This window comes from Geotrypetes seraphini, chromosome 19 (assembly GCF_902459505.1).
Source record: "Geotrypetes seraphini chromosome 19, aGeoSer1.1, whole genome shotgun sequence".
Lineage (NCBI taxonomy): Eukaryota > Metazoa > Chordata > Amphibia > Gymnophiona > Dermophiidae > Geotrypetes > Geotrypetes seraphini.
This window is the reverse complement of record NC_047102.1, coordinates 36688713-36708294: the sequence shown is the minus strand read 5'-3', so window position 1 is coordinate 36708294 and position 19582 is coordinate 36688713. Positions and strand designations below refer to the sequence as shown.

Sequence of the window (19582 nt, the reverse complement as noted above, 5' to 3'; positions counted from 1 at the left end):
GGAGGAACTGTGCCTGGTGCCTTCTCAGAAGAGCAAAGCGGTAGGCATAGCTCCTCTCCCCATCCCTTCTGTCACAGGCTCCTTATCCTGCTGCTGCTGCTGCTGCTGCTGCTCTCCCCTGCCTGCTCATCTGATTGGACTCTGGAGCTGCGATCAGCTGAGCTGGCAGGGGAAGTCACAAACTTTTGAGCAGGGCAGACTCATCAGAGCCACCGATCAGCTGAGCCGGCACGTAGAGAGCAGAGCCATGATCAGCTGATCATGGCTCATTACCACGTTGTATCCACGCATGTACAGATGCCCTCCCGACGCAGTCCCGAGCTGGAAGCTCTTCAAAACCCCAATAAAGTGCTGGGTTTTGGAAAGCCAGCCAGACATGTCCTCTAAATCCGGACATCTGGTATCCCTAGATATTATACCAAATAACACAAATGTATATCTTGTAGCTGGCAAAGTACTTTGTCACAGTCAGATCTTCTTCTCGATGGTGGTTAGCAGAGGCCTGATGAAACAGGCCAAGGTCTCATTTAACTCTACGTGAGATGTAATTGACTTTGAAAGCAAGCATTGAAATTTCTTCAGTACCCTTTAGAATGAAATGAGCATTTTAATGTTCATTTTACTTATTAAGTTGTCTAAATACTTGTCAGTTGACTAGCTGGAATGTTTTCTAAAACTTAAGGAAAAAGAATACTGACCCTTTAGGCATGGTAAATTTATAATCTACAAAATTATTAGGAGGATAAGAAACCGAACAGTGTGATTTAAGGCAGTGTTCATCAACCGCTTGTCCACAGAAATTTCCTGCCGGTCCACAGGGCCGGCAAATGCATCGGGCCTGAGACAGTGTTCTTCAGCTGCCGGTCTGCGGTGCAATCGATGCAGCGTTATCTTCGGGCCGGCTCCCTCTTCCTCACTGCTGCATTGCACAAAGCCGCGGGCAGCGGCTCCTATGCACGTCCTGCGCCAGAACCGGAAGCCTTCTCTCTGATGGCGCAACGTCAGAGGGAAGGCTTCTAGCACTCAAGGAGCCACTGCCCGTGGCTTTGTGCACTACGGCAGTGAGGAACAGGGAGCCGGCCTGAAGATAACACCAAGGGCGGCATAAAATGGCCAGGGGGGAGCAGGCCAGAAGGTAAGGCACAGCATGGAGGGAAGGAGACAAGAAAGGTAGGAAAAATGATTTTATTTTTGAATTCAGTGATTGAATTGTGTCAATTTTGAGAATTTACACTACTGTGCCTGCATTTTGCACTGTTCAGGAAAAAATGCATTTGTTTCTTTTTCTCTGGGGTTGTACTGCATGCAGAGTCTTGCATCTTAGGGTTTCCTTTATATATATTAGTACTTTTAGTGTTTGGTCCCATATTTGCATGGGGTTATTTGTTTTCTGGTAGGAATGAATATTGAGAAGATTACAGTGTGCTTTGTGCAGTTTAATTTTGTGGTTAACCATTTTGTGTATCTACTATAATAAAACGCTAAGCGCGCATGCGCATTCCTACCTGCATGTTCAGTATGTCCGTGGCAGGTAAGAGTGCGCAGCGTGCTTAGCATGTGGCATTTTTTGCATGGCGATTTCCCCAGCGACGGCTGTGTTTTCCATGTGGCAGTGACCACTGATGAAAAAGAATACTGCGGCGGTGGAGGTTTTCACGCCTCATTTTCCCCAGCTTACAAAAGGAGCCGACAGCGAGCCCTGCCCCAGGTGTCTCCGAAAGCAAGGGACACTTCGCAGGTAAGAAGGGAGGAAGCCGAAGAAGTCAGCTGTTCGCCTGGCTTCTTTCCCTTGCCGGCGTGCAGCATCGTCAAAGGCACACACATTGAAGAAAATGTATTCGCAGCCCCAGCAACCGCTGTGTGAGGAGCACACGACGCACGCAAAAATAACTGCCGATTTAGAAGGTTGTGTTTTTAACAGCAGTTTGCTGGGCAGGAAAAAACACTCGCGGTTTGTTTTGGGTGAAGGGTGTGTGCTGGGGAAGCTGTGAACTATCGTGCATTGATTTAGGTAAAGGGCAGGGGTGGGTGTGCTGGGGAAGAGGCCCAGGGAGCAATCTTGCTTTCCATTGGGGAAAAGGGGTGTGATTTCTTGGGTACAAGAAATGAACTTGCTTTGCTTTAGGGGGAGGGGTGTGATTGGTTGGGGACAGGGGAAGCAGGGAAGGGAGAAGGAGTACTACTGAACAGGGGGGAGTTAAAAGTAAGGGAGAAAGGCTACTGCTGGACATGGGGGAGAGACAGAAAGAAAGAAAGAAATGCCTAAGTCTACACATCTAGTCTACCTAAAAAACTAGAATATATATATATATATATATATGAAAAATGAATGGAAAAAATAGTTACAATTAGTACTATTATGGGGGAAGGGTCTGCGGCAAAGATGGGCATGGTCTGGCCTACGACATAGCCCAGTGTTCTTCAATCGCTGGTCCATAAAATAATTATTTTATTTCCGCCAGTCCCTAGGTGTCAAAAGATTGAAGAACACCGATTTAAGGGACAGGCGGCACAGGAGCTGGCAACCCGTGATGTGCATGTCAGAGGCTGGCGGGTGAACCGTTCTGCTACGCATGCTGCATGACAGTGCTGTACCCAGTGGACTAGAGCAGCAGAGCCTGCCTGAAATTTCGAAAGCCTTTGTGATAGCACCATCGAGCAAGGAAAGCAGTGGCGTGCCAAGTGTAATTGTGTATATAGTTAGAGGAAGGATCTGGCTGCAGCAGGATTTTCCTCCCTTTGTACTCCAATCTCTCCCAAGGAAAGGCGGCCTGTTTTTTGAAAGAATTTAGTGATTAGGAAAATCTTCACACACACTGCCCCATCATGAATAGCCTTACTGGGTCAGACGAATGGTCCATCTGGCCTAGTATCCCGTCTTCGCAGAGGGCAGTCAAGCCACAAAACCAAAATAGTAACAGCATTCCATGCTACTGTCCCCTGTCTGTCTCAATAGCCAACTATGGACTTTTCCTCCAGGAATTAGTCCAAACCTTTTTTAAAACCAGCTACATGAACTACTCTTACCAGGCTGTAGCAGTGCACACATCCTTCATCATAAAAACTAAAAAGTAGGGCATGAGCAGCAGAAATACAAGCATTTTTCATACACACTACCCCAACATAGAGAAGAGACAGCACGGACAGCTGCAGTACAAGCGTTCCTCATGTGCATTGTCCTAGGAACCAACTTTTTTGAATGATTGGAGGTGCTGAACCCATCACAGGTTATCCGTCCTTGGATAAGTGAAGGCATATGCTCAATAATGGGGGTGCTAAAGCACCCCCAGCCCCCAGCGAGCTTCCACCTATGAATCACAGAAGAGGTACAGCACAGACAGCAGTAATGCAAGCTTCCCTCATTCTCTATAAAATAAAAAAAAACCCCAAGCCTGGGCGCTACTTGGAGTGAGAAAGTAATTCGTTTTCCAATTACTATTCCGTTCTTAGTTCCTCTTCCAACCTTGCTACCAAGGATTGTAATGAGTGCCAGTGGGGCTGGTAGATTTAGTCCTATGGCCACATGTTTACTGGGAACTGGAGTGAGACTATTGACTCATTTCAGATGGACCTCCAAATAAAAATAACTTTTTCTCACTGCCAGATGATCCGGATGTGCACCAGCGCCTGAAGGCCAGTTCACCAAGCCAACCTGCTGCCTCCAAAAGCCCTTCAAGGTGTCAAGAGAAGACTAGGAAGCACAAAAGGGAAAATGATTTTAAAATGATTTAATTTAGCACACCAAATACAATAACTTTATTAACAACTCAACTAGATTACCAAGAACAGTCACCTTTCGTTGACTTAAATGTGTGCAAAAGGATAAAAATAATGAATAACGATAAAGACAAGTGTCGCAAGTTCCTGCCTGTGTCTTGTAGAATAGGTTCCTGTCTTAAGTACTGCTTCTGCTGAGAGCTGGGTATCAGAAGCTCCCCAGATATTATAATATAATGAATCATTGCAGCATCAGGTGTGAAATCAGTCCATTGGGGGCTCAGGGTGAGACTCGTATTCTCAGTCAGATTGGATCTACTGTGGGTTTCTCTCCCTTTCAACAGCAGCGTGTCCTGAGCCTTAACAGAATTTACATGTTAAAGTCATTGGGCCTTTTTCAGCTTGGGTCCTGGATGCGGTTCTTCCCCGATCAGCATATGGATTGCTGGCGTAAGATGCCAGGGTCACTTCCTATCATCGTCGCTGACAAAGTACTTGAGGTTGAACAAGTTGATGGACTCCTGAGTGATATTGGAGAGGTGGATCACTCCGGTGACCACCAGGGCAATGAGCAGGAGTGGCACAGTCACATTCCAGATTGTGGCCAGGATGTTGTAACATTTGGCTTTGGAACCATAGTGACGGGCTGCGTCCACGTCTCCGGCTACCTTCTGGTCGCGTGCCTGTATGCAAAGGAGGGATAGATGAGAGGAATCAGTTTCAAACAAAGTGCTAATGCTTCTGCTATGTACCATAAAAACACAGAGCTCTTTCTGAACAGGGTGGTAAGATCTCAGTGATGGTTCTCAGAGGACTCCAGTCCAGACCATGAGAAATGGATCGAGTCACAACGGTTTATGAGCATGAGCATGTTTCTATGTCAATACGAGGGCATCCATGGAAAATCAGGGGAGGGACATTACATGGCGACACCAGAAAATACTTCTTCACGGAGAGGGTGGTGGATCGATGGAATGGTCTTCCGATGCAGGTGATTGAGGCCAGCAGTGTGCCTGATTTTAAAGCTAAATGGGATCGAAAGGTGGGATCTCTTCGCAGAGGGAGGTAGGGGAGGGTCATTGATGTGGGCAGACTTGATGGGCCTTGGCCCTTATCTGCCGTCACCTTCTATGTTTCTATGACAACTGCAACGCGTCTGACTGTTTGTTAAGTGTGTTAACCTGCAATCCGTTCTGAGCTCATTGGGGAGAAGGGGATAGAAAACGAATTTCATAAATAAATACATTTTATGCATATTAATTGTGGGTATCCTGCAAATCTGACTGGCTAAGGGCTCCTTTTACAAAGGTGCGCTAGCGTTTTTAACGCACGCACCGGATTAGCGGACTGGGCAATTTCGTGCACGCTATTCCATGCGTTAAGGCCCTAGTGAGGCTTTGTAAAAGGAGCCCTAAGTGTGCCAGAGAACTGGGTTGAGAAACTGCGCTCTCCACTGCACCCAGGAAATCCCCAGACTTCACCCTGAGGGACATTGAACCACTTCTGAGGGCCTTTTTCACCTATTTTCTCTCTCTATGATTAAATATTGCCCAAATCTAAGCTATCAAGGCTCAGAATACTTAAAGTCTCCAATACTTCACCCAACCTCAATATCCAACATCCCTCTCCACAAAATTACAAGTTGTTCCACATGCTCTCATATATTTCAGATCTGGCAAAATGTGGCCTCAGGTACACCTCCTCCACCCTTAGTAATGTTCAATAGAGGTAGGGATACCGGTGTTTTTATTCCTCATCGGCCCACATTCTTTTATTGCAGTTATTTAGGTAAACTTTTTAACTTTTTTATCCACCATAATCTCTTTAGAAGTTTTAGAAGTTTCCTTGAGATTATTCTATTTAAACATATTCAAATTGTATACTTAGCTTAGTATGCTACAGGGTTACATGATTGGACATGTTTTGCAACAATTTGCTTTATCAAGGATCCCCCTGTAAAACATTAAAAAAAGCTTTCAGTACTTTATATCTTACTAAACAAACTCAACCCAAACTCCTAATACCTTCCACCTTAACACACCCCTCAGTGCTTACCAGAGCCATTATGTCCACCATCTTACTCAGAGTTTTTTTGCAAGATGGGGGCGGCTCACTTTAGAGCTCCTTTTATAGTACTTCCTCCCATGACTGATGCCCCTCCCCCAAAGAGGAACTAAATCAATGTGGCCCATTCAACTTCAGAATTTAGGCCGTTTGGAGCCACCGTACCCAATCGGTGAATCCATAATATGGAACAAGTTTTTAAACTTCAAAGAGCAGGGCTGGATTCACCGATTGGGTATGGTGGCTCCAAACGGCCTAAATTCTGAAGTTGAATGGACCACATTGATTTAGTTCCTCTATGGGGGAGGGGCATCAGTCATGGGAGGAAGTACTATAAAAGGAGCTCTAAAGTGAGCCGCCCCCCATCTTGCAAAAAACTCTGAGTAAGATGGTGGACATAATGGCTCTGGTAAGCACTGAGGGGTGTGTTAAGGTGGAAGGTATTAGGAGTTTGGGTTGAGTTTGTTTAGTAAGATATAAAGTACTGAAAGCTTTTTTTAATGTTTTACAGGGGGATCCTTGATAAAGCAAATTGTTGCAAAACATGTCCAATCATGTAACCCTGTAGCATACTAAGCTAAGTATACAATTTGAATATGTTTAAATAGAATAATCTCAAGGAAACTTCTAAAACTTCTAAAGAGATTATGGTGGATAAAAAAGTTAAAAAGTTTACCTAAATAACTGCAATAAAAGAATGTGGGCCGATGAGGAATAAAAACACCGGTATCCCTACCTCTATTGAACATTACTAAGGGTGGAGGAGGTGTACCTGAGGCCACATTTTGCCAGATCTGAAATATATGAGAGCATGTGGAACAACTTGTAATTTGGTGGAGAGGGATGTTGGATATTGTGGAGGTTGGGTGAAGTATTGGAGACTTGTGTTGTATAACTCCCAGCCATGAATGAAACTGAGTTAAATAGTGCCATCTTAAATATAAATGCTCAGAATACTTAAGGACATTTCCTGAGCTACTACTACTGTTTATATGTGTGGGCTGGGAGGGTTAGTTTATTGTATAATTGTTTTATTAATTGTGATGATTTTGAGATTTCTTTTTACTCCTCTTATTCTTAATTTGTTGAAATGTAATTTTATCTTTGTAAACTTAATAAAAATAAAAAAAATAAATTTATATACCGTATATTAACTATGCGGTTTTCAAAATTACACCCAAATCAACTTAAGCTCCATAGATGAACAATAGCAGATCAGGTTGCAGGAAGGCATTTAACATTTCTATAGCACTGATAGGCATCCCAGCACTGTACAACATATTTAGAAGGCAGTCCCTGCTCAGTAGAGCTTACAATCTAAATGAACAGACAACAGGACAAGTAGGGGCTTAGGGAGTTTCTCAGTGTGCTTAGGGTGAGGGGGTTATGAATTAAATACATTCTCAGAGGTGGGCTTTTACTCTGGATTTGAACAGTTCCAGGGACAGAGTTTGACGAACTAATTCCCGCTCACTGGGTCATATCCAGACCTCAGCAGCATTTGCCTGGAGTAAAAGAATAACTCTCCGAATAAGATAAGACACTAAATAAAGGCTGTTTTAAATTATCTGAGTACCGGTCTGAATTATCACTAGCAGCTGCATACGTGCCGCTGTTGGCTTTATACCTAGAATTCAACACTGATATCTAGATACAGTCTGACACTGAATATCCAGGTCTGAAATGCCCATCATGGCTGGTGTTTAAAAAACACACTGACCATCATGAGCTGAACAGTTCTAGGATACTTCGGTCTGCTGAGTGCTAGGAATTAGCTGGCATTTCTAACCCACAGGATCCCAGTGCTTGCAAGTAAAGAATGACACGGGGACAAATTTTTCCCCGTCAATGGAACTCATTATCCAATCCCATCCTGGTGAGTTCTTTTCCTGTCCCTGCCCTATTCCTTCAAGCTCTGTCCTCATCTGCACGAGCCTCCAACACTTTAAAATCCTAAGTAGCAACATTCTAGAGCTGAGATTGTGATGTCATAATGCCTCATTCCACCAATGCCTAAACTCCGTCCTCATCTACACAAGCCTCAAACCCTTTAAAATCATAAGTAGCAACCTTCTAGAGCTCAGATTGTGATGTCATAATGCCTCATTCCACCAATGCCTAAGCTCCGGTCTCATCTACACAAGCCTCAAACCCTTTCAAATCCTAAGTGGCAACATTCTAGAGCTCAGATTGTGATGTCATAATGCCTCATTCCACCAATACCTAAGCTCCGTCCTCACCTGCACAAGACTCAAACACTTTAAAATCCTAAGTGTCTGAGGTTTGTGCGGTTAAGGCTGAGCTTACAGGAATGGGACAGGGACAAAACTCGCGGGCATGGGACGGGGAAATTGAGTTCCTTTCGGGGACAGGGAAAAATTTGTCCTCGTGTCATTCTCTACTTGCAAGCATCAGTGAAGAAGAGTATGGCGCAGAGGTAAGAGCTACAGCTTCAACACCCCGAGGTTGTGGGTTCAAGTCACTTAATCCTCCACAGCCACATTAGATAGGCTGAGCCCACTGGGACAGCTGGGGAAAATGCTCAAAGTACCTGTGTGTAAACTGCTTTGAGTGTGATAGTAAAGAAGTCCCAATCTCTTTCCCTCATTGCATTCTGAGGCTATTGCCCTTACTACTATTATGAATTATTTCTATAGTGCTACGAGACATTCGCAGCGCTGAACAGAGTCACAAAGAAGACAGTCCCTGCTCCAAAGAGCTTACAATCTAACCAGACAAGGATGTCATGGATACAGTTAAGGGGAACGGCTAATCTGCTGGCTGGGTTGAGGACAGAGGGGAGTCCAGGACAATCAAGCCTTTGTGACATCACTGATGAGGTTGGCTCTTATTGGTGGAATGAGGCATTATGACATCACTATCTCAGCTCTGCTTCCCAAAGACTGAAACTCTTCACACTACTACTACTACGAATTATTTCTATAGCGCTACCAGACCTACGGAGTGCTGTACAGAGTCACAAGGAAGACAATCCCCGCTTGATAGAGCTTACAATCTAAACAGAGAAACAGGATGTCATGGATACAGTTAAGGGGAATGGTTAGTCAGCAGGCTGGGTTGGAGGACAGAGGAGTAGGGTTAAGGATTGAGGGCTATATCAAAAAGTCTTACCTTGACGGAATAAACCAAGGCCATGAAACCGAAGCAGCAGAGGTTCATGTAGATGGTGTTGAAGATAGACCAGATCAAGTAGTCTCGTGGCACAACTGGGGGTCCAATGGTAATTACAGTATGGGAGCGATCAGGTTTGCGAGGGGTAGCAGGTGGGAAGTCCTCACGGGGGTACGAAGTGTCCATGGTGGTGCAGGCGAAGCACGAACAGCAGTGACAGGAGCACGAACAGCAGCGTCCCTTGGCATAGTGTACTAGGAGGGGTTCTTTATACATATAGTCCCTACAACCTATCATTACTCCACCATCCTTGCTATATTAGACAGTAAATTACAGCTCTCCTCCATATGGTTTCAGCAAAATGCTTTCCCAGAGTTGGCAGGAGGAGCCCCCGTTTCATCAGCCCACCCTTACTCGGCTTTACTGCATTCCTTTGTGCCCAGCCCTCCGAGCGCACCAAAATAATTTCAGAGGAACAGGGAAAGTACAAGAGATTACAAGGAAGACAGCGAGAATAACGTTTCTGAAAGCAGTGAACAGGATTGGAACAGAGAGCAAGAAAATGTTATTCTCGCTGTCTTCCTTGTAATCTCTTGTACTTTCCCTGTTCCTCTGAAATTATTTTGGTGTGCTCGGAGGGCTGGGCTCGGATGTGCTCAAAGGAATGCCTTAAGTTTGTGCTGTTCCTGCGATGACTGCGTCTGATGGACATATATTTTTATAGGGTTTTGTTTTTTTTTCAACTATCACAAGGAATCAGATTTTTTATACAGTTTGCTAACCTGTTCAAACTAAAAATACTCAAATATACACTTTCACCAGAAAGATACAAGAAATGTCGTATAAGAAGTGAACAGTGCAGCTGTAGTTTAAATAAAAGTTGTTTCAAAAAAATGGAGGCAAAGGCTCAGACTGGAACCCTCCCACCACCACCATGGTGGTCCAAGGTGGTTGGGCGATCACCTCACTGGCAATAAACCTCCATTTGCTCTCCCACAATATAAAAACTTTAAGCAGGGCTGTTTGTGCAAAAATGATAGAAGAAACTTTCAACTTATCTTCGGTTGATCGGTTCTCCTTTTATTTAAACTACAGTAGCACTGTTCACTTCTTATATGACCATTTCTTGTATCTTTCTGGTGAAAGTCTATATTTGAGCATTATTGAATTTTCACACATCCGAGTTGATCTTGCAAACTAAAAATACTTACATGAAAACTAACAATGTAATTGGGTAGCAAAATATTTGTGCCACCGAAAAAACCAAAAGAACCCCCCACCAAAAAAAACAACAAAACAGGCAGACCTGTCAGTAATACGGTTACAATGCTAACAATCCAAAGAAATAAAACGGAAAAAACTATACAATGTCCTCCTAGCCACTCAAACAGCTAAACTAGATAACCAAATCTCCAATCTACTGATAACGACACCAGACTGTAAGACGTTCAGAAAAGAAATAAAAACTATACCCTTCAAGAAATTCCTGAAACAGCCCTAACTTCAAACTTACCGTCCTTCCCCCCTCCCTCTTCCCGCCACACTGACACTACATAACCTACTCGTTACCTCTCCAGAAAGGACAAATGTTCTTCCATTGTATCGGGCGATGGTGCGCCCGCATCTGGAATACTGCATCCAATATTGGTCTCCGTACCTTAGGAAGGATATGGCGTTACTCGAGAGGGTTCAGAGGAGAGCGACACGCTTGATAAAAGGGATGGAAAACCTCTCATACGTTGAGAGATTGGAGAAACTGGGTCTCTTTTCCCTGGAGAAGAGGAGACTTAGAGGGGATATGATAGAGACTTATAAGATCATGAAGGGCATAGAGAGAGTAGAGAAGGACAGATTCTTCAAACTTTCGAAAAATAAAAGAACAAGAGGACACTTGGAAAAGTTGAAAGGGGACAGATTTAAAACGAATGCTAGGAAGTTCTTCTTTGCCCAACGAGTGGTGGACACCTGGAATGCGCTTCCAGAGGGAGTAATAGGGCAGAGTACAGTACAGGGGTTTAAGAAAGGATTGGACAATTTCCTGCTGGAAAAGGGGATAGAGGGGTATAAATAGAGGATTACTGCACAGGTCCTGGACCTGTTGGGCCGCCGCGTGAGCGGACTGCTGGGCATGATGGACCTCAGGTCTGACCCAGCAGAGGCATTGCTTATGTTCTTATGTTCATTGTAACCCAATGTTTTTCATGTCTTTTGTAATCTGTCTTGAACCGCAAGGTAATGGCGGACTAGAAATCTGTAATGTAATGTAACAATCCCTCTATTCCAATTTAGGATGGTGGGTAACATGTCAGAGGGGACAAATAACCCCCATCTCTTAACCTAAAATATTATATTTTTTGTGTAGATGTTTCCCTTTCATGATATCGCGACCTCTTTTGAGACCAAGCTACTGCCTTTACAACTGTTTTCGATAGATTGGATTTCTAGTCACACATTGTGACGCATGAGACTAAGTCCATTTGGAAAAAGGAATTTTTTGAAATGAAATGAAAGTATATTTATATATTTGTACGGAGTTGCTTTTCAAACCGGTGATGATACAGGTGACTTAGGGCACTTGCGTAGTCCCGGCTGCCTGTGTAGGAGGTTTGGTTTTCTCCGTTTTGGTATTTACTTTTTATGTCTGTGATCTTTTTGATGTGGTATGAATGAGGCCCTTTACTAAACTGACTATACAATACGTTTGAGATTTAAGGCTCCTTTTATCGAGCCGCACTAGCGGGGTTAACGTGCGTGGCTTTTCATCATGCGCTAACCTCCGCGCTGGCCAAAAACTAGCGCCTGCTCAAGAGAAGGCGGTAGCGACTAGTGTGGCTTGATAAAACGAGCCCTTATTCTTTTTGGCCATATACAATTGTATCTCTTTGCTCAGGGCAATGAAACACTTGAGCCCAGAGTTGGGCCACTGAGATTAATGTGTATACTTGAGGGAACATTATTCTTATATTATTCCTGCAAGTTAAGAATTGCCTGGTAGAAGACTGAATCCGTTTCTTATTTCGTATGGCAGCTTCTCCGCGATGGACCTTATGCCCCGACATGCGTCCAAGCAGCAGAGATCTGAAAGGTACAGATTGGCTTTGGCTGCCGCCAGCTCCAGGCGCGGATCTCCCAATTCTTGCCGCCTGTGATTATATTTGCTTGATACTTTTGAAAAGTTTTCAAATAAGGCATTCTCATTTGTATTCTATTTTTAATGAAGTTTGTATTTTTTTTTAAATCTTTATTGATTTTCCTATCTTCAATAGTGCAATACATAAATATATCACATATAATAAATCAATATAAGCACATTTAACTTTCAAATATACATAGCCAACCAATTTCTCCCCCCCCTCACCACCACCCACCAAATGATAATTTAACAAAACACAGAAACAGATTTTCCCAATAACCTTACCCTATTAGCCATATCCTTCCATCCTCCCACCCCTCCCAAGTGTAAATATTTAAAAATCAAATTATGACAGAAATAACCCCCCCACCCGTCCCTGGATGTGTACCACAATAAACAAAAACTGACTCACAATCAAAAACCTATTATAGTGAGGTAACATAAGAGATCAATGGGCCCCATACCAATTGAAATATATTACCAAGAAGTTTGTATTACGAATTCACATTACATAAAGAACAGACCTCTTATCCTCACTCAGTCTCCCCAAACAGTTCCTCGTTTCCTGCTCTCCCCTCCTAAAAGGATGCACTAGTACAATATATTTACAGCCTTACTGAAAGAATTCACTCAAGGTGGTAGACAGCAAGAATAAGTCAGACCTAAGCAATAGACAATTACAGCAGTAAAAATATTCAAATTACAGTACAAGGTATGGCACAGTATGCCACATTACTATGTCAACACGATGTTAGAGGCAGATTCACATAGTATTGCTATCACAAAGACTTGGTTAAATGATTCCCATTCATGGATGCAAACTTACCAGGCTTATAATCTATTTAGAAAGGACAGAGATGGTTGAAAAGGTGGAGAAGCGGCTCTACATCTGAGAAACAATATCCATGTGACTGAAATGCAGAGGGCCTGTGGAAAGGAAGAAGCGATATGGATTGCCTTGAAAGGAGAAGATGGAGCTTTTATCCACATGGGTGTTGTCTCCAGACAGGCAGCGACTGGACAATATTAAATTTACTAAGTGATAACATGGCATTAAAACCAACAACCTCTGCATCTAGCCCCCAAATACGCTGTACAACCTGTTCTGTTTCATATAAGAAAATGCCCAGCCTAAGATCTAGCCGCCAATCAGGAGCCCAGAGTCAGACACACAAGCTGCAATGCTTGAGGAATCAGTGCATGAAGGATCCCGTTTCCTAAAATGGTCAATAGGTGGCAGCACAGTATATAGCATTTTTTTTTGTTTTTGTTCTAATGTCTTGGATGTTTGTTTGCTTTTTAATAAAAGATATGTATTCCTACCCTTTCTGTGGTTCCGGGGACGCTCTTCTATTGCCTATATGTAACAGCTATTTCCCCACCTTAGCTCACTGGGGGGAGGGGCTGGTTTCTTTGTTGCTCTGATATACTTAACCCATCCCGGTAGCTATTTTTTTTTTTTCTTGTAGTTCTACTGATGACTTGTATTTGATCTTTTGGTATCTCTGTTTTTCCTGTTACCCTGTTGTACCCTTTCTAATAAAAAATGATTACAAAAAAATATATATAGCATTTTAACACATTAGGACAAATAAATGTGAGCCGATTAATTCAACATATATTCTCATTGTCTCTCAATGGACGAGGCAGGAAGAACTGTTTTCAGTAACCAAAGCAGAAGAGTATCTCTTTTTGTGTTAAGTCATTTGGTAACAGTGTCAGTCTGCTTTGAATTTTAATAATTGATAAATCAATAAAAAGTGATCATCTTATTTACCATTTAAAAAAAAATTTACTATCTTTTCTGTTTGGCAGGAAGATGTGTTTACGGGTCACAGAGAACAAAACCATCCACCAGAGAATATATATATATATATATTACCTGGGGCCAGAACCAGTGTTAAACCTGCTAGAGCCTAGGGCAGAAATTAAGGAGAGGTCCTCCAACTCCTCTCCTCCCTGCCCTGATTTCTCCACTCTTCCAGCATCTCTTGTTTTCTCCTCCTTTCTTCCCTTCCTCCCCACCCCCTAATCCACCACATGCCCTCCCATCCACGCGGGTACTGCCTTACACAGTTTTCCTTTAGAGCTAGGTCTCCATACACTCTTTGTTCTGTCCTCTTCCGATGACCCCTTGGAAAAGGAAAAGCCCATTTGTAGTGGAACTCTCCTAGTTAGGGTTACCATTTGTCCAGAAAAACCCAGACATGCCCTCTTTTTAGAGGACCGTCCGAGTGTCCGGACAGGTTTTTTAAATTTGAGCCTGTTTGGGTTTGACAGGGGCCTAGACTTGATCCAGTGGCTCTCCCCTCCTACCTCCTTGGCGCTGGAATTCAATTTTCATCCGACTGCCGGCAACTCATTGCAGTGAGGCTGCTGCCTTCAGCCTGCCCCAGAATACGCTTCTCTGAAGGTCCTGCCTACATGGGAACAGGACGCTATAGATCCCCCTGCTTTCCATGTCCTTCTGGTAAAATAACTTATTTGTTCTAATGACAGTAGGGCTGGAGGAGAAGGTCAACATACCTGCTGCTCCATACCTTTGACTCAAATGTAACAATTTTTCAACCTTTGTTTTGGGTGCATAAGGAGAGGAATGGCCAGTAGGAAAAGGGAGGCGATTTGGAAAATTGTGCGCAGTTTGGAGACCCCCACATAGGATGGAGTCAGTCCAGAGGGCTGCCACAAAATTAGTTAGTGGTCTTTGTCATAAATCGTATGGGGACAAACTTAGAGACCTTAATATGTATACTCTGGAGGAAAGATGGGAGAGAGGGGATATGAAAGAGACGTTTAAATATCTCTGTACAGGAGGTGAGTCTTTTTCAAACGAAGGAAACTCCAGATCGAGGGGGCATAGGCTGAAGTTAAGAGCTGACAGGCTCAGGAGTAATGTAAGAAAATACTTTTTACAGAAAGTGTGGTAGATGCATGGAATAGTCTCCCAATGGAGACGGTGGAAATGAAGACTGTATCTGAATTCAAGATAGCATGGGACAGGCATGTGGGATGAGGAGATAGGAGATGTTGTGGATGGGCCATTCGGCTTTTATCTGCCATCATTATTCTTCAGTTGCAGACGAGACAATTTAGGAAGAATCAATTACACCCATTGTAAAAAATTCTAAGGAATCACTTAAGAGTGAACATAAGAATTGCTGCTGCTGGGTCAGACCAGTGCTCCAAAACAGTGTTCTTCAACATTTTTACATTCCTCTCTCTCCCCTTTCCCTCATCTGATCTCTCCATTCCACCCTGACCCCCTTCCCCTCCTGTAATCTCCCTGCCAGCTGTTTCCTTCCTTTTTTCCTTTTCCCTTCCCTCCTCCCCCTATCCAACATTAACTCTCTTCCCATCCCTTTCCCTCCTCCCTTCCCAGCAGCATCTCTCCTTCTACCTCCCTCCAGGTCCAGTAGCAGCTCTCCCTTTATCCAGCAGCTTTCCAGCCTCCTACAGTAGCTTCCTCCCCTTCCAACAGTTCTCAGTCCTTGCCTGCAGCAGTGATTTACTTAGGCAGCCTTGGGTCCGTTGCTGCCTCTGAGGAAAGAGGAAGTTGCCGGTGAATCACTGCCCTGGCAAGTAGGAGAGCTGCTGGGAAGGGAGACAGCTACCGTCGAAGGCTCCCCAGGATCTTGCTCCCGCACACGCTGACCATCTCCCTTATACCTGCAGCTCTCTCCCTGCAAATCATTGATTGAACCATATTCATCATTCCCTTCTTAGTTGGGGGTGAGAACTTTTCAGCACCCCTTGTAGAATGAATTAAATTTATCCCACAGGGAATTATTTATAAATCCTATTTGTCAATGTGTGTGTGTGTATCAGTTTTGGGGGGCTAGGTTTAGTTGCAGGGGGGTAGTTTAGGGGTGGGGCAGATGGTAGAGCAAATGCAAAGAGTAGATTTGTGGGGTGATAGAGTTTGGAGTGAGGGTGGTGGGGGGGAGAGGTTTGAGCTGTTAGAAGTCTAGTTATAATTCTTCGTTCTCAACACCCATGTTTTGCACAATCAAACTGCCCGCCTAAACTCATTGACACCATGTTTGTGACAGCTCTAATGCATATTCTGAAAAACTGGAAATCATCCTCATTACTAGACTACACCTTCTGGTGGAACTCTTTAAGTATGTACCACAAATTTGAATCTTATGCATATGAGAAGAAATTGTTTTCTCGATCCTCCACAAACTTGACACAAAACAAATCACCTTGGTCATTCTTAGATTCATATGTTCGTTCTGCTCTATAGACACTTCTGCCTCTCTCTCTCTCTCTCTCTCTCTTCCTTTATCTTTCTCTCTCTTTCTCTTATCCCTCCTGTTTCTCTGTCTTTTTCTGTTCCTTTTCTAAGCAGTTCCAGATACTCTGGATTCTTTTCATTAATCTAGTTCTATTCAAACGATTGTAGATACGAATATTTGATACATGATTTTTATTATGATTCTATGTGTTTGAGCTGCTTTCTGTTTATATTTCTTATAATATTCAATAAAATTATTGAACTAAAAAAAAAAAAGAAGTCTAGTTATAAGAGTGAGGGGAAATTGCTGGGGGTGTTTTGTAGGTTGAACAAGTTGGGGTAGTGGGATAGGTGCAGGATGAGAAATTTGGGGGGTTGAACAGTTTGGGGGAGTGGTGGGGCAGTTGCATTGGTAGTTTTAGGGGTAGTTGCAAAGAAGTAGTTTGGGGTGATGATAGTTTGGGGGGGCTTGGGAAGTTTTAGGGATGATGGGATAGTAATGGGATAGTTTGAGGGTACTGCGGTTTCTCCCAGCCTTGGGCAATCAAGACAGGCTGCCATCGGGACCTTCCCTCTCTGAGTCCCGCCTGTTTGTTTCAACTTCCTGTTTCTGTGTATTGCATTTTTGATATTTAGAAAATCAATAAAGAATTTTAAAAAATCCCAAAACCAAACCAAACCAAACAATTAACAAATCTTTTCCTTTTTCAGGTAGAGATGGTCCCATTATTAAACTATCTTGTTAATATATATATAACATCAAGTGGGGTGGATGTTTTTATGAACCTGGTAGAAAGGAAGCACTTTATTATCCTGTTAAAAGTAGTATTTATTTATTTTTTAATTAACAAGATAGTTTAATAATGGGACCGTCTCTACCTTAAAAAGGAAAAGATTTGTTAATTGTTTGGTTTTGGTTTTTTGTTTGTTTTTTTAATTCTTTATTGGTTTTCTAAACATCAAAAATGCAATACACACACAAAAAAAAAATAATAATAGAAAATATATATATATATATTTGTGTATTGCATTTTTGATGTTTAGAAAATCAATAAACAATAAAAAAAAAACCAAACCAAACAATTAACAAATCTTTTCCTTTTTCAGGTAGAGACAGTCCCATTATTAAACTATCTTGTTAATTAAAAAATAAATAAATACTACTTTTAACAGGATAATAAAGTGCTTCCTTTCTACCAGGTTCATAAAAACATCCACCCCACTTGATGTAAACCTAACGTTTTGTGCCATTTATCTGTTCTGTTTACGTGCCTGGCTACCTTTCAATTCCTGTTCCAGCTGGCTGTGGTCATTGCTTTGTTTAACCTAGGGAAATTAAGAACAGAGGGATGCTTATCTAAACACTGCCAGGAACTGACAGCAGCAGCAGGGCATAGATGTGGAAGGGCGGAACCATGTCACTCGCAACGCCAAGCTCCTAGTGTTCCACAGAATCTTTTAGAAACATGAGGGCAGATAAAGGCCAAATGGCATTTTTTCAGCTCTTGCCTGAAAAGTCAAACAGCACAAATGAGAAGAAAAAAAAAATAAAAATAAGGCTTAAGACATGGAAGAGCAAAAACAACATCTGGCATTTCCATTTGGCATGGGGTCAAACAAAGCGCTCGAAAATGCCTTCCAGTATTTTTTTCTTCCACAACCTGATAATATGATTATGGCCTAAGTGGTAAATGATCATAGCTACTTACCGTTTAAAAAAGCTTAAAAAAATACCACTATCACAAAAAAAAATATTTTTCTACCTTCACTGGTGTGTTTAACAAACTATCCTGTATGGAAAAATATAATTTTTATTTATTTATTCCATTTGTGCGTCACACATACCTATAATAAGCTCTAGGCGACATTACAGAAGGGGTTAGAAGAGGGTAGGGAGGACTATGGAGAGGAGAGAAGTATGTAGAATATTTCATAGATAGGATTAACCATCTATGTAAACGAGTTAAAGGAATAGAAGGGAGGAACCGTTAAACAATAGAATTCCGTTAATAAAATAAAAACAATGGAATAAAATTTTAAATAATGAATAAACTGGAAGAAAAAAATGAAAACCAAAATCAAATAAGTCTGGCAGAAGTCCAATTTCCTGAAGCAGTTCTGTTGCCTCAGCATATTTTAAATAATCCCAACGGCAAAAGTCCAGACGGGGCAGATATCAGCTCGGGCTTTCCAGCTGCTGCTCCAGCCCTGATTCATCGCTTCCAGGCAGAAGATGCAGAGAGATAGAACAATCCAGCACCGGATGCTCATGGGCAGCTCCCGAAGAATACAGCACTCTGTCTCCATCGGACAACAATTGTGAATGTGTAAGGAACTAAGTATATTATTTTATTAATATGAATTGGGACAACAGGATGACAGGTTTATTGAGACAGAAGCTAACTATAAAATGAAAGACAAGGGGAAATTGTCTCTCTGAAATGGCTGGCAAGCCTGAGTTGCTTAATTCGGTTGTTTTTCAGATTAGCAGAAGCCCTTTGGCTTGCTATCTTATGACTGGCAATGATCATATGTTAAGTTGGACCCAAATATGGATGATCAGCAAAGAAGAGCAGGGCTGAAGAGAAAACAGGATGACCTAGGCCTGCAAAAGGTTCTGGGAAAGGAAAGATTGGCATGATTAGGGGTACCAGATTTTAGTATGTAAAATCTGGACCCATATACCTGCCCCCAGGCCTGACTAGTTCCACCCATCCCTGCCCCTCCCGCCACGATCTGCTTTTCGAAACTCAGACAAAGTGCTGGGTTTTGAAAAGCCACCGGGCGCCCGGACCTACCCTCTGGAATGCATGCTTAGTAATGGCACTAGAAAAAAACAGCTCCTCTAAAGAAGGTCTGGTGTTCTCCCCCGAACTATGGGTCCTTAAGCATCGAGAATGTCAACTTGAATGAAAAGGTCAAAAATCTCACCTACATGAAGACAGGCTCTACTACTACTACTACTATTAATTATTTATATAGCGCTTCCAGACGTACGCAGCCCTGTACAAAGTCACAAAGAAGAAAAAAACAGTCCCTGCTCAAAAGAGCTTACAATCTAAACAGCCAAGGCAGACAAACAGAATGTCATGGATACAGTTAAGGGGAACGGTTTATCAGCCGGCTGGTTTGGAGGGAAGTAGGGTTATGGTTTGAAGGATATATCAAAAAGGTGGGTTTTCAGTCTACTTTTAAACAAGGGTAGAGAAGAACATGCAATTTACCGCCAAGCCTTAATTGGTGCAAAAAACAGTAGTTGTTGCAATATATTGAACAAGCTGAACATACTAATAAACAAT

General features: G+C 42.7%; 1 protein-coding gene and 1 long non-coding RNA gene across 2 annotated transcripts; one reads left to right on the top strand and one right to left on the bottom strand.

Moving 5' to 3' along the window:
- Nucleotides 1-3713: 3713 nt before the first annotated feature.
- IFITM5 (interferon induced transmembrane protein 5) lies at nt 3714-9322 on the bottom strand. Its single transcript, XM_033928877.1, has 2 exons — nt 8914-9322; nt 3714-4400 (listed from the first exon to the last, which is right to left on the bottom strand). Exons 1-2 carry the CDS (start codon nt 9208-9210, stop codon nt 4182-4184), a joined length of 516 nt encoding a protein of 171 aa, XP_033784768.1. The 5' UTR covers nt 9211-9322; the 3' UTR covers nt 3714-4181.
- On the top strand, nt 6154-13368 carry LOC117352396. Its single transcript, XR_004537671.1, has 3 exons — nt 6154-6190; nt 11942-11998; nt 12893-13368. It is a non-coding gene; the product is annotated as an uncharacterized LOC117352396 (long non-coding RNA).
- The last annotated feature ends 6214 nt before the right edge of the window (nt 13369-19582 follow it).

Coding starts and splice junctions, on each gene's coding strand:
- IFITM5 (XM_033928877.1), bottom strand. CDS start 9,210: ATGATAGGTTGTAGGGACTATATGTATAAAGAACCCCTCCTAGTACAC. Junction 4,401..8,913: donor CCTTGGTTTATTCCGTCAAG/GTAAGACTTTTT, acceptor CTTTGCATACAG/GCACGCGACCAGAAGGTAGC.